Here is a 14,360-nt window from a genome sequence, read left to right as displayed (position 1 = left end):
TTAGTTAGACTAGCTAGACCAAATTACTCTTATTTGCAATCTTTTTTTTTAAAATCAAATTGGCAATGAATGAGGTTAAGATTATTAAATTTAATCCTAGTTTCCAATGATAAGAAGGCAGTGGTAATCTGTAGATGTATGGTGTGTTCATTGATAGGCATTCTTGCTTTAGAGAATGTTTGTTTTTATAACTTAAGCATTTAACAAAACAAAATAGCATCCTGTGAGACAGGAGCCACAATCTAATCGATACAATTTGTAACTGCCTTCAGAGCCAGCCATCATTCAACACAGTATCAAGAAGTGGTTATGGTTAAATGACTTATGTTAAAGTCATTAGTCTTAGTAGATGCTCCTTCAGTCTTTCTGTGACTAGAATAACAGTTCAAGCCCAGAATAGAGAAGATTTTTATACATTTTTTTTTTCTCTAGCAACTTTGTTAATTTAAGTGTAGACAGTGAGGCACCACTGCTTCCAAACAATATCTAGAGTACTGATAACAAAGGAACAAAAGAGGGAACAGAGTCTTTAAACTTTGAAACCAACTAGTAGTTATGTTTAAATTAGGATGCAGGCCTAGCTTTAGCTTGGCAGTTTGGAGAAAGAAGTCTTTAGGATTGTGATGCACTGTACTATTTTACAAAAAACTTAGACATTCTTTCTGATTATAGAAGCAACATGCACTGTTTTTAAAAAGAGTTAAAAAAGGAGACTGCCTTTCTTCTCTTCAAGTCTGCTCCCTAGAGCCTACTGCCACTAGGTCTGTGTTTAATCACAGTTTTAACTATAAAACTACTTTTTATTCTCAGATTATCATTTAGACATCTTTAGCTTTAAACTCTTTAAAAAAAAAGGGGAAACAAGTCTGCTTATACTTTAAGCTTCCAGTGAATCACCCTCTCCCTCTAGGATTTTTCATTATACATTTTCAGTTATAGTCTTTGATTTCAAAGAAAATACTAAAAATTTGTTTCTTGACATGTTAGTAGCATCTCAGCTCCCTAGTTTCAACTGTGAGGAATTTAGGGCAATTATCTTTCTTTGCCTGCTCCCTTTCTGATTTATTTTTTCATAAAGTATAATTGATTTACAATATTATATTAGGTTCAGGTGTTGTTCAGTTGCTAAGTTGTGTCTGACTCTGTTGTGACCCCATGGACTGTGGCCTTCCAGGCTCCTCTGTCCATGGGATTTCCCAGGGAAGAATACTAGAGTGGGTTTCCGTTTTCTTCTCCAGGGGGTGTTCCCAACCCTGGGATCGAGCCTGTACCTCCTGCGTTGGCAGGTGGATTGGAGGAGCACCCAGACTCAGGTGTACAGCGTAGTGGTTCTGTGTTTCTGCATATCGTACTCCGTCCTGGGTTGTCATGAGATGATGGCTGTGACCCTCTGTCTGCAGTGTACCCTTGTCCTGGGGTTTGTATCTGTTAGACCCAGACCACTCGCTGGTTCTTCTCCCTGACTGCGCCCCTGTGACAGCACAGACTTGTTTCCTGTGTCTGCAAGTCTGTTTCTCTTTTGCATTAAGATTTATTTGCATTATTTTTTAGATTCCACACATAAGTCATGTTACACTGTGTTTGTCTTTCTCTCTCTGATATTTCAATAAGCAAGATATTATCTAGTTTCATCTATTTTGCTGCAGATGGCAGACTTTCATCCTTTGTATGTCTAAGTAACATTCCAATGTGTGTGTGTATATATACATACACATATATATATGTATATATATATGTATATATATACAGAGAGAAAGAAGGTTAAGATACAGATATATATATATATATATATATATATATATATATATATATATATCAAACACCCTTTTCCAACAACACAAGAGAAGACTCTACACATGGACATCACCAGATGGTCGACCCCAAAATCAGATTGATTATATTCTTTGCAGCCAAAGATGGAGAAACTCTATACAGTCAGCAAAAACAAGACCGGAGCTGACTGTGGCTCAGATCATGAACTCCTTATTGCCAAATTCAACTGAAATTGAAAAAAGTGGAGAAAACCACTAGACCACTCAGATATGACCTAAATCAAATCCCTTATGACTATACAGTGGAAGTGAGAAACAGATGTAAGGGACTAGATCTGATAGAGTGCCTGATGAACTATGGATGGAGATTCTTGACATTGTACAAGAGACAGGAATCAAGACCATCCCCAAGAGAAAGAAATGGAAAAAAGCAAAATGGCTGTCTGAGGAGGCCGTACAAATAGCTGAAAAAGAAGCAAAGCTAAAGGCAAAGGAGAAAAGCAAAGATATACCCATCTGAATGCAGAGTTCCAGAGAATAGCAAGGAGAGATAAGAAAGCGTTCCTCAGCAGTCAATGCAAAGAAACAGAGGGAAACAATAGAATGGGAAATACTAGAGAACTTTTCAAGAAAATTAGAGATACCAAGGGAATATTTCATGCAAAAATGGGCTCAATAAAGGACAGAAATGGTAGGGACCTAACAGAAGCAGAAGATGTTAAGAAAAGGTTGCAAGAATACACAGAAGAACTGTACAAAAAAGATCTTCACTACCCAGATAATCACGATGGTGTGATCACTCACCTAGAGCCAGACATCCTGGAATGTGAAGTCAAGTGGGCCTTAGGAAGCATCACTATGAACAAAGCTAGTGGAGGTGATGGAATTCCAGTTGAACTATTTCAAATCCTGAAAGATGATGCTATGAAAGTGCTGTATTCAATATGCCAGGAAATTTGGAAAACTCAGCAGTGGCCATAGGACTGGAAAAGGTCAGTTTTCATTCCAATCCCCAAAAAAGGCAATGCCAAAGAATGCTCAAACTACCGCACAATTGCACTCATCTCACATGCTGGTAAAGTGATGGTTAAAGTTCTCCAAGCCAGGCCTCAGCAATACGTGAACCGAGAACTTCCAGATGTTCAAGCTGGTTTTAGAAAAGGCAGAGAAACCAGAGATCAAATTACCAACATTTGCTGGATCATCAAATAGCAAGAGAGTTCCAGAAAAACGTCTATTTCTGCTTTATTGACTATGCCAAAGCCTTTGATTGTGTGGATCACAATAAACTGTGGAAAATTCTGAAAGAGATGGGAATACCAGACTACCAGACCTGCCTCTTGAGAAAGCTGTATGCAGGTCAGGAAGCAACAGTTAGAAGTGGACATGAAACAACAGACTGGTTCCCAATAGGAAAAGGAGTACATCAAGGCTGTATATTGTCACCCTGCTATTTAACTCACATGCAGAGTACGTCATGAGAAACGCTGGGCTGGAGGAAGCACAAACTGAAATCAAGGTTGCTGGGAGAAATATCAATAACCTTAGATATGCAGATGACACCACCCTTACCGCAGAAAGTGAAGAGGAACTAAAAAAAGCCTCTTGATGAAAGTGAAAGAGGAGAGTGAAAAAAGTTGGCTTAAAGCTCAACATTCAGAAAACTAAGATCATGGCCTCCGGTCCCATCACTTCATGGCAAATAGATGGGGAAACAGTGGAAACAGTGGCTGACTATTTTTCTTGGCTCCAAAATGACTGCAGATGGTGATTGCAGCCATGAAATTAAAAGACGCTTACTCCTTGGAAGGAAAGTTATGACCAACCTAGACAGCATATTAAAAAGCAGAGGCATTACTTTGCCAACAAAGGTCCATCTAGTCACGGCTATGGTTTTTCCAGTAGTCATGTATGGATGTGAGAGTTGGACCATAAAGAAAGCTGAGCACAGAAGAATTGATGCTTTTGAACTGTGGTGTTGGAGAAGACTCTTGAGAGTCCCTTGGACTGCAAGGAGATCCAACCAATCCATCCTAAAGGAGGATCAGTCCTGGGTGTTCATTGGAAGCACTGATGTTGAAGCTGAAACTCCAATACTTTGGCCACCTGATGTGAAGAGCTGACTCATTTGAAAAGACTCTGATGCTGGGCAAGATTGAGGGCAGGAGGAGAAGGGGACGACAGAGGATGAGATGGTTGAATGGCATCACCAACTCAATGGACATGGGTTTGGGTGAACTCTGGGAGTTGGTGATGAACAGGGAGGCCTGGCGTGCTGTGGTTCATGGGATCACAAAGAGTCAGACATGACTGAGCGACTGAACTGAACTTATATATATATATATATAATCTCATATGTTTATCCATTCATCTGTTGATGGACACTTAAGTTGCTTCCATTTTTTGGCTGTTATAAGTAATGCTGCAATGAACATGGGAGTGCATATATCTTTTCAAATTACTATTTTTATTTTCTTTGGGTATATATCCAGGAATGGAATTGCTGGATCATACAGTAGTTCCATTTTTAGTTTTTTGAGTAACCTCCATACTATTTTTCATAGTGACTGCACCCATTTACATTCTTACCAGCCATGGGAATTCTTTTACATGTAGTGTAAAAGAGTTCCTTTTTCTCCACATCCTCATCTGCATTTGTGATTTGTGGGTTTTTTTGGTAATAGCCATTCCGGCAGATTGTGAGATGGTATTTTGTTGTGGTTTTGATTTGCATCATTCCTCTGATGGTTTGCAGTGTTCAGCATATTTTCATGTGCCACTTGGCCATCTGTATGTCTTTTTTGGGAAATGCTGTTCAGGCCTTCTGTTCAGTTTATAACTGGGTGGTGTCACTGTTTGTGGCATTGAGTTGTATGAGCTTTTTAACCCCTTGTTGATCACATCATTTACAAATAATTCCTCCCATTCTGTAGGTTGTCTTTTCCTTTTGTCAGTGGTTTCCTTTTCTGTGCATAAGCTTTTTAAATTTAATTAGGTCCCATTTGTTTATTTTTGCTTCTATTTCCTTTGCCTTGGGAGACAGATCCAAAAAATATTGCTATGATTTATGTCAAAGAGTATTCTGCCTATGTCTTCTTCTTGGAGTTTTATGGTTTTTGGTCTAACATCAGGATCTTTAATCCACTTTTGGGTTTTGTTTTTCTTTTTTGTATATGGTGTAAGGAAATATTCTGATTTTATTCTTTTACATGTAGCTGTCTAGTTTCCCAGCCCCATTTATTGAAGGGATTGTCTTCTCCCTATTGTATATGCTTGCCTCCTTTGTTGTGTTAATTAACTTCAGTTGAGTGGGTTTATTTATGGGCTCCCTATTCTGTTCTATTGATTTATGTGTTTGTTTTTGTGGCAGTACCATACTTTTTTGATTACTGTAGCTTTTTACTATAGTCTGAAGTCAGGGAGCATGATACCTTCAGCTTTGGTTTTCTTTCTCAAAATTGTTTTAGCTTTTTATATAGAGTGATTTTGTTTTTACATAAAATAATTATATTGAGTAGACCTGAAAATTGAAAAGCAAAAATTGGGATTTATTCATTCTATAAATATTGATTCTTTAATATTGAATACCCCAGACCTCTGTACTCTGTCCTCTTTTCTGCCTACACTGATTCCCAAGGAGATCTCACTAGTCTCATAGTTCTAAATTCCATCTGTATGCTGACTCTCAGTTTACATTTCTACCCTGACTTCTCCTTAACCTCACAGTCATAGGTCTAACTATATCCAGTTGACATCTCTATTCAGATGTCTGACTAGTGTCTCACAGTAAATATACCCAAAAGGAGCTGTGATATTTGGCCCTTTCATCTTCAAGTCTTCCTGTGATGTACTCAGCATATGTTAGTGGCAGTTTCATTCTTCTCATTGCTCAGGACACAGACCATCTAAGTCTTACTCCCCCACACATACTTCTGTCTCCTCGTTAAAGTCACATCCTACATCTGTTCATTAACAGATCCTTTTGACTCCATATTCAAAATATTTAAATAATTTAACACTGTTTGTCACATTTCTCACTGCTATTCTGGTACATGCCTGCATTTAATGGTGGTCTTCCAGTTTCTAACGTTTTCTCAGCCAGTAGCCAGAGTAATCCTGCATAAGTCAGATTCTGTTACTTCTCTGCTCTCTGTTCAGCAGATAACTTCCCATCTCATTCAGAGTGTAAGTAAGCCAGAGTCCTTCTGTCTTACGAGGCTTGGTGATTTGGGACATAGTTATCTTTCTGTTCTTATTACTCATTGCTCTTTTCCTTATTCCACTTGCCATGTTAGTCTTCTTGCTGTTCTTTATCTTATTTTTTAAATATTTTGTCTTTATTCTGTACTCTCACCTTTTGCGTTATAAAGTACCATTTGTATTGTTTTGGGTGTGTGCATATAAACTACATAATGTGAATTTTGCTTTGTTAGTCAATTCAAAAACCTTTTTCTATTTTTTTAATCTTGGGCCATGCTGCACGGCATGTGGGATCTTATTCCCCAACCAGGTATCAAACACACCCACTACATTGGAAGCACAGAGTCTTAATCACTGGACCACCAAGAAAGTTTCTCTTTGCTGCTCTTTAAACATGCCTCTTGCTCCTGCCTTGGGATCTTTGTGTTTGCTGTTTCCTTTTCTGCCTGGAAGGGTTTTCTGGATACTTGAGCAGCTCACCCCCTCATGTTACTGAGATCTTGACTCAGATTCATTCTTATCTAAAATTCTCCCTGTTACTGTACATGTCATATAATTGCTCCCTTCCTATTTTTTCCTCTCCACACTGCTTAGTATCTAATGTACAATATATTTTAATTATTAGTTTTTAAAAACTCTTGTCAGGCCAGGTTCATTGAGGAGAACAAATCACTATAGGTACTTAAAGCAAAAGGAAAACTAGTAAGGGGAATTGGATTCTTAAAACGTATTGGAAGCACTGTAGGTGTGGCGCTTGAAAGACTGTTACCAGCTTTCACTGCTGCTGCTGATGCGGCTTGCGGGTAGTGCCAACACAGGGAGCTGGCGGGGGAGCATTCGGTGATTACTGTAAAACCTCTTATCTGTCACAGTCCAGGTCTGCTGCATTCAGAAGGATGGCTTTGTCCTGTCTCTCTTCTGCCTTCCAAATGCTGCGTAAATGCATTGCATTTGCAGAATGGAAATCACATACAGAATTCCGGGATCAAAGATTTGTAAAATGGAATTCCCATCCTTTTAACTTTTGTGAAAGAGGAGATACAGAGGAGCACATGGAAGGTGGTGAGGATGAACAGTGAGATAGATATATCTATGTCTGTATGGATAAGATATGAATACACGCATGCTTAGTCTATTGGTCAGGGTTCTCTGGAGAAACAGAACCAATTAGATAAATGTATATACAGGAAGAAAGAGGGGAAGAAAGAGATGGATTTATTTTAAGGAATTGGCTCATGTGATTGTGGGGGCCGGCAAGCCTGAAATTGCAGGGCAGGCTGCAAAGTCCTTGGGTGACGTTCACTCTCCTTGATATCCTGTAAGTTAAATATTGATATAAAGTTAAGAGAAATTAACTACTGTGATGCAAAGTCAGTGTACCTTATGTTATATGATAAGAAGAGAGAAGAAACCAATTATTTGATGAGTATACACAGCATATATAACACACGGTATACAACCTTCCTAATAAAATAAGGGAAAAATACTTGTAACAATTATAATTCTCATTTCCGTAACTGGTAATGTAGTGATATATGAGATTTATAAATTCCTTCTTCCACTACCCTTTTTGTATTCCTTTGCCCTCAGCATGCACCTCAGATAGCCATAGTTCTTTACTGGTAGAGTGACCCAGACTTTTGTTTCTGAAGGGTTTGAGTCAGTAGCAGTCCTGCCTAGGTTGGGCTATTGCAGTTTTCTGTTGAGTTTAATCGTAAGACGTGGCAGTACTAAGAGACGCCCTTCGGGCTCTGCAGTAACCGGCGCACTCTTCTTACCACCACTGTGGTAAGTTATAGTTATATAACTATAACTATATGTAGTTATAGTCCCACTCCTCCTCGATAATTGGAGTCAGTTCCCCGGGCCAGCATAGTAAGCCCCTCCTCTGCCTGCTGATTCAGAGCACGGGAAGCTTAAAGTGGCCAGCGGGCAGGCTTAACTTCCAGTTCAGAGGGAGTGTTCCTTCCTTTGGGACTAAGACCTCTAGACCAGCAGAGCAAAGGTTGTGGAAGAGGAAACAGAAACATTTTACTAGTGAGTGGTGTTGGGAAAGCTTGACAGCTTCGTGTAAATCAGTGAAGTTAGAACACAAGCTCACGCCATACACGAAAGTAAACTCAAAATGACTCAAAGACTTCAATGTAAGACACGACACCATTAAACTCCTAGAAGAGAATACAAACAAAACCTACTCTGACATAAATTTTACCATTGTTTTCTTAGGTCAGTCTCCCAAGACTATAGAAATAAAAGCAAAAATAAACAACTGCAGTCTAATCAAATTTGTAAGCTTTTGCACAGCAAAGGAAACCATAAATAAAGTGAAAAGACAACATAGGGACTAGGGAAAATATTTGTGAACAATTCGACCAAAATGGGCCTAGTTTCTAAAGTATACGAACAAGCTGATAACAACTCAGTAACAAAAAACTGACCCAGACAAAAAATGAAAAGACCTAAATGGATGTTTCTCCAAAGAAGGCATACAGATGGCCAGTAGGCACTGAAAAAATGCTCAACATCGCTAAGTATGAGAAATGCGAATCAAAACTACAGTGAGGTACCACCTCATGCTGGTCAGATTGATCATCATTAAAAAAAGTCTACAAATAACAAATGCTGGAGAGGATGTGGAGAAAAGGGAACCCACCTGCACTGTTGATGAGTATGTAAGCTGCTCTAGCCACTATGGAAAACAGTTTGGAGGTTCCTCAGAAAACTAAAAATAGAGTTACCATAAGATCCAGGAATCCTACTCCTGGATATATGTCTGGATAAAACTCTAATTGCATTTTACAATAGCCAAGTCATGGAAGCAACCTACATGTCCATCTACTGATGAATGGGTCAAGATGTGGTATATATACACAGTGGAACACTGCTTAGCTATAAAAAAGAATGAAATTTAAAAAAAGAATGGAATAATGCCATTTGCAGCCTCATGGATAGGCCTAAAGATTATCATGCTAAGTGAAGTCAGAAAAAGAAATACCACATGATACCACCTATATGTGAAATCTAAAATAGGGCATGAACTCACTTAGGAAACAGAAACAGACTCACAGATACAGAAGACAAACCTACGTACGGTCACCAAAGGGGGGAGGGGAGTGGGGGCAGATAAGTGAGGCGTTTGCGCTTAGCAGATTCAACCTACTGTGTACAAAATGGATAAACAGCAGGGTCCTACTCTATAGCAGAAGGAAGTGTATTCAGCGTCCTCTAATAAACCATAACGGAAAAGAGTATGTGTGGGTATTATATGTTTATATCTGAATCTTTGCTGTACATCAGAAGCTAGCACAACATTGTGATAATGATAAAATAAAAATTTTTGCTTGTGGGCCAATAAATGGTGTCACTTCTGTTTCCTCTGATTCTTGGACCTGTGAATCTTGGCTATGCAACAAGCAGCACCATATATTGGATGTTCATAGCACGTAGAACTTTTGGGGGATCTTTGCCCAGGCGTGCAAGGTATTGCCACCTGGCTGGTGTTCTGGCTGAGGCTTCAAAAGGTCATGCCACTGTTCTATCAAGCCGGCTGTTTCTGGATGATACAGATTATAGTAAGACCAGTGAATTCCCTAGGCCATTGCCACACTTATTCTTTTTTGTTTTTTGCTGTGAAATGAGTTCCTTGGTCAGCAGCAGGCTTTATAGAATAATGGGAGAAGGTAGATAAGGCATTCTGTAAGTCTGTGGATAGTTTTGGCAGAAGCATTTTGTGCAGGAAAGGCAAATCTATATACAGAGTAAGTGTCTGTTTCAGCTAGAATAAAGCACTGCCCCTTCCATGATAGTGTGTTAATTGCTAAGTCTTGTCTGATTCTTTGTAACCACATGGACTGTAGCTCTCCAGGCTCTGGCTCCTCTGTCTGTAGAATTCTCCAGGCAAGAATACTGGAGTGGGTTGCCATTCCCTTCTCCAGGGGATCTTCCTGACCCAGGGATTGAACCTGGGTCTCCCCCACTGCAAGCAGATTCTTTGCCATCTGCGCCACCAGGGGAGCCAGAAGTCAGTGTAATCAGCGTGTTGCAGGTAGCTGGCTGATCACCCCGGGGAATAGTGCCACACTGGGGCTCAGTGTAGGTCTCTGCTGCAGGCAGATTTGACGCTCAACAGTGACAGTAGCCGACTGGCCTTGGTGAGTGGAGGTTCATGCTGCTGAACCCGTGCATGACCTTCATCCCTACCACCATGGCAACGTTGTGAGCCCATTGGACAGTGATAGGGTTGGCTGGGGAAAGATGCTGACTCTTATCCACAGGATGATCATCCTGTATTTATATTTCAGTGCAGCCTTTTATACTTGCAAAAACAAGAAAATGATTTGGAACTCCAAGAAATGACTAGAAATCTACCTATTTTTTGGTTTTAATTTTGTTAATTGTTTTAAGAAAGAATTATTAGAGACTTCTGGATATATATAATTATTATAGGAGTTCATCTTGGAGGCTTTGTTGAAAAGCTCAAAGGAAAAGACTTGTGAAGACATAATTCTAAGACTTAAAAATAAGTATAAAAATAATAGATATTCATTGTAAAAATGAAAAATTCAGAAGCACAAAGTTTTTTATATATTATGTTCTCTCATTAAATTGTCCTCTCCTAAATTGTTTCAGTTTACATTCTATTCACAAAAGTGTTTGAGAGCATCTGTTTTCCCACATTTGTGCCAGCATTGGATGGTAGCACACTTGGTTTTTGCCAGTGTAATAATGAAAAAGAATCTGATTTTATTTCCTCAGTTATAAGTAGGTTTAAGCATATTTTCAAATTTTGAACAGTCTCATATCTTTAACCTGGCTCTTGGTTTTCCTCTTCACTTGGAATGTTGTCATTCATTTTTTTCTGAACTTTTACCATTCTTCAAGGCCCAGGTCAAAATCTGTTTCTCCATTATTAAATTTTCCTGATAAGCTCAGCCTAAAATGGTATCTCCATCCTTGTATACTTGATGTTTTATTTTCCACTTATCACAGTTTTATACCAGAACTAATGTGTCTGATTTTCTTCTTCTAGGATTTCCAAGTTTACAGGATGGCTAAACATTAATGGAAAGAGAAGTGTAACCCTATCTTCTTTCACTATGGAGGCAAGTTTGGCAGATGGAGAACCTGACCGAACTTTGGTGAGTGATTCAAATACAGCATGATAAGGTACTACCGTCTGTATTGGGAAGTGTTTGATTTAAGCCATCATTTTATTTTTCAAATGTATTTAAAACGAACTTCCAAAAAAGTTGATATAAAAATTATAGGTAGTTTAAAGCTTGTTGAAGCATAACCCAGTTTTCTGCCATTTCCACCCTATCTCCTACCTCTTTTTCCTTGCTTTCCTGGCCATATAGTAAGACATATTGATACAATAGTTTGTGTTTGTGCTTTCCTCAAGAAACTTTGTCTTATTGAAATCAAGAGGTTATTCACAACTGAGAAAATTAAATGCCTGGAAATCTTAAATTGTGCAACTGTGGACAGAATGAAAGAATTAAGATATAATCATTAATATATGTTACCACACATACTCTTTCTATAGAAGTATGAAGATTTAATAAGTATTGCTGTCTGTGATTGAGTTGTATTCTGAAATTAAAACACTTAGGTATGGGTGGTGGTTATAAGTGTACCTTCTCCAGTAAGTATAAAAATAAAAATTAACCAGAGGGGTAAATTAAATGATGCCTTGTCATGCATAGAAACATTTTGCTCAGGGATCATTTCATTTTCATTTTTCTTGTTGCAGTTTTAAAGATGCCATTAAATATTGTTTTATAGACTCTTTATGAGGAATGTTTGTACTACCTAAAGTAAATGTGCCAGCTGAAGCCAGCTGTGTAAAGTGTAGCCAGCTGATGGCTCTGTGGTTTGTTAGGTGGTAGATTCTTTGATAGTTACAATATTGAAATAATGCACATGCCAGCTTTTCTTTCATACTGCTGTGAAGTTGAAAGTCACTGCTAAATTGATTATGTTTGTGAATCTTAATTTAGTGAATGTTCTTTGTTCAGGCTCCAGTGTAGGATCAGTAATGATTGATAGCAAAATGCAGTTCTGCTTACTTGCGTTAACTTGGTTCCACCCTCTCCTGAATTTCTGGTTCAAACTTGTTTCTTTAATGGTCAGAAAAAGTTAAATTTTAAAATGATAGCTTGTTAATAGAGAATAAAATGGACATGGACGGAACTTGGTTTATGAAGAAGGTTATTGTAACGCCGATTTTAAATGGAAAACCAATGGTAGGTTATTTTGTTTTCACTATGTCTTCAAAAAAAAAAAAGAGATGAAAGCCTTTCTTGGAACATACTATTTACTTTACCATAAATATTTTCTTATGTAAAGACTTATGTAATGGACTTATGTAAAGACTTATGTCTTATGTAATGGACTTTCTGAAGGTTTACTTTTGGCTAAAATATTTTAAATTTTTTGGTTATAAGTATCAGTAATAGCAATTGCTGTTTTCTGGGTATACACTTTTTCAGACTGTCTTCACAACAGCCGTTAAAAGTAGATATTTGCTTATCCTCACTTTTAAAGAGGGAAATAGGCTCAGGGAGGTTAATTATCTTCTCTAAAAGCTACAGCTTAAATGATGCAACTGAGTTCTGTCCCTAAATACTTTCCTTTGCCTCTAATATGTTGATTACATCATACCTGTCTTTCTGGATAGAATTGCTTAAAATTTATTGTTATCTTTTTAAACTTAGTATCTAAGTAAACAGTATTAAATTCTATACCAGAATGTCTGCACTGTACTGCTAAAGTTTAATTCATTTTTTATTCTTAATTCTATTGATATTGAGAGGTTAGAGGAAGTTACTTAAAACTCAGTGAGATCAATTTTCTTCTTCTTCATTGTTTCTTTGGTGAAATATTGTAGCTTATTTTAGAAACAGTAATACCACTGATTTCAGTGTGAACTACTGAACTTTTCTCTATTCAAAACTAATCTTGAGGTCCACCTTTGAGTTATCTATTAATGAAATATCACCTTTGAACTGCATGGCCTCAGCTAGTCAGTTTAGATCTGAGGGAGGTGGGCAGGAACATGGGCTTTGCAGATGTCTGGCTGTGTGTTAAAATCTGAGCTCTGGCACTTAGCTACGTGCTCAGGGTTTCCAGCTTTCCTCAGGTTTTAAATACAGATTAGTAGTAATATCTACTTAATATTTACTTGAGTTTTAATTGACATAATATATCTATAAAATGCCTTTTTACACATCTGTGCACATTTTATAAATATCCAGTAAGCAACAGCTAGTATGGCTATTGTTAACATAACTATTAATATTCAGCCTTTTCTCCAAAAAGATAAATAATTAGAGGCAGAACAGGCAACAAAACCCATTTCTAAAAGTCCCGGGCTGTTGAGTAATTTTGGATTTGTACTTTCTCTGAATCTCATTTTTACCATCTAAAATATTGAGGCAACTATTCTACTTCAGTGAGAAATACATAAACAAGAATACTCATCCTGCCTACTTGGGAGGGACAGTGTGATCTAGTGAAACCAGAAAGTTCTTTGAAAATATAAAGCAACATGTCAGTATGTGGTGGCAGTGTTGTATAAAACCTAATTGTGTGCACTAGTTTTTAAGATAGTATTAGTTAGCTTCTTTTGAGTGCAGTCTTTGTGCAAAGTGCTGTGGCCAGTGAAGGGGATGTTAAGAGATATAAAATGTAGTCTGTCTGAATTATGTTTGTTTTGAGAAGACTAGATACAGGGCTGGATAGATAAGGCAGTAATAAGCATTTTTTTTTAAGTGTCAAATGAGGGACATAAGGCGTAGTTATACAAGTTGTGAAAATTGGGTGGTTGCCACACACTGGGGTAGTTAGAAAAAGTTTCTTAAGAGAACACAAACTATGAATAGGGTATAGGGGTCACGGGATTGAAAACGAGGAAGGAGAGCATTCTAGGAAGGGAGGATGGCAAGAGGCAAGGCTAAAAGCTGAATTAATTGCACAGGGTTTATTCAGGGGAAAATGCATAGAAAAATTGGAAGGTAATATTGTTTATTCCTTGAAAGGAAAGTTATGACCAACCTAGACAGTATATTAAAAAGCAGAGACATTACTTTGTCAACAAAGATCTGTCTAGTCAAGGCTATGGTTTTTCCAGCAGTCATGTATGGATGTGAGAGTTGGACTACAAAGAAAGCTGAGCACTGAAGAATTGATGCTTTTGAACTGTGGTGTTGGAGAAGACTCTTGAGAGTCCCTTGGACTGCAAGGAGATCAAACCAGTCCATCCTAAAGGAGGATCAGTCCTGGGTGTTCATTGGAAGGACTGATAATTGAAGCTGAAACTCCAATACTTTGACCACCTGATGCGAAGAACTGACTCATTTGAAAAGACCCTGATGCTGGGAAAGATTG

The 14,360-nt window shown here is 38.0% G+C and overlaps 1 protein-coding gene across 6 annotated transcripts in view; it reads left to right on the top strand.

Annotated features, from left to right (window-relative positions):
* The window catches only part of OSBPL8 (oxysterol binding protein like 8), a 162,423-nt gene that overhangs the window by 51,889 nt on the left and 96,174 nt on the right, over window positions 1–14,360 (top strand). For 4 of the 6 annotated variants that reach the window (XM_020886126.2, XM_070454232.1, XM_070454231.1 and 1 more), the window contains exon 2: window positions 11,002–11,110. In XM_020886126.2, the coding sequence (XP_020741785.1) occupies window positions 11,069–11,110 (42 nt within the window). In that variant the 5' untranslated portion in view covers window positions 11,002–11,068. Of the gene's footprint in view, window positions 1–11,001; window positions 11,111–14,360 lie in introns of those variants that run through there. The other 2 variants (XM_020886132.2, XM_070454233.1) reach the window with 2 other exon arrangements.

Source organism: Odocoileus virginianus, chromosome 24 (assembly GCF_023699985.2).
Source record: "Odocoileus virginianus isolate 20LAN1187 ecotype Illinois chromosome 24, Ovbor_1.2, whole genome shotgun sequence".
Taxonomy (NCBI): Eukaryota; Metazoa; Chordata; class Mammalia; order Artiodactyla; family Cervidae; genus Odocoileus; species Odocoileus virginianus.
This window is presented reverse-complemented; position numbering and strand designations above follow the sequence as displayed.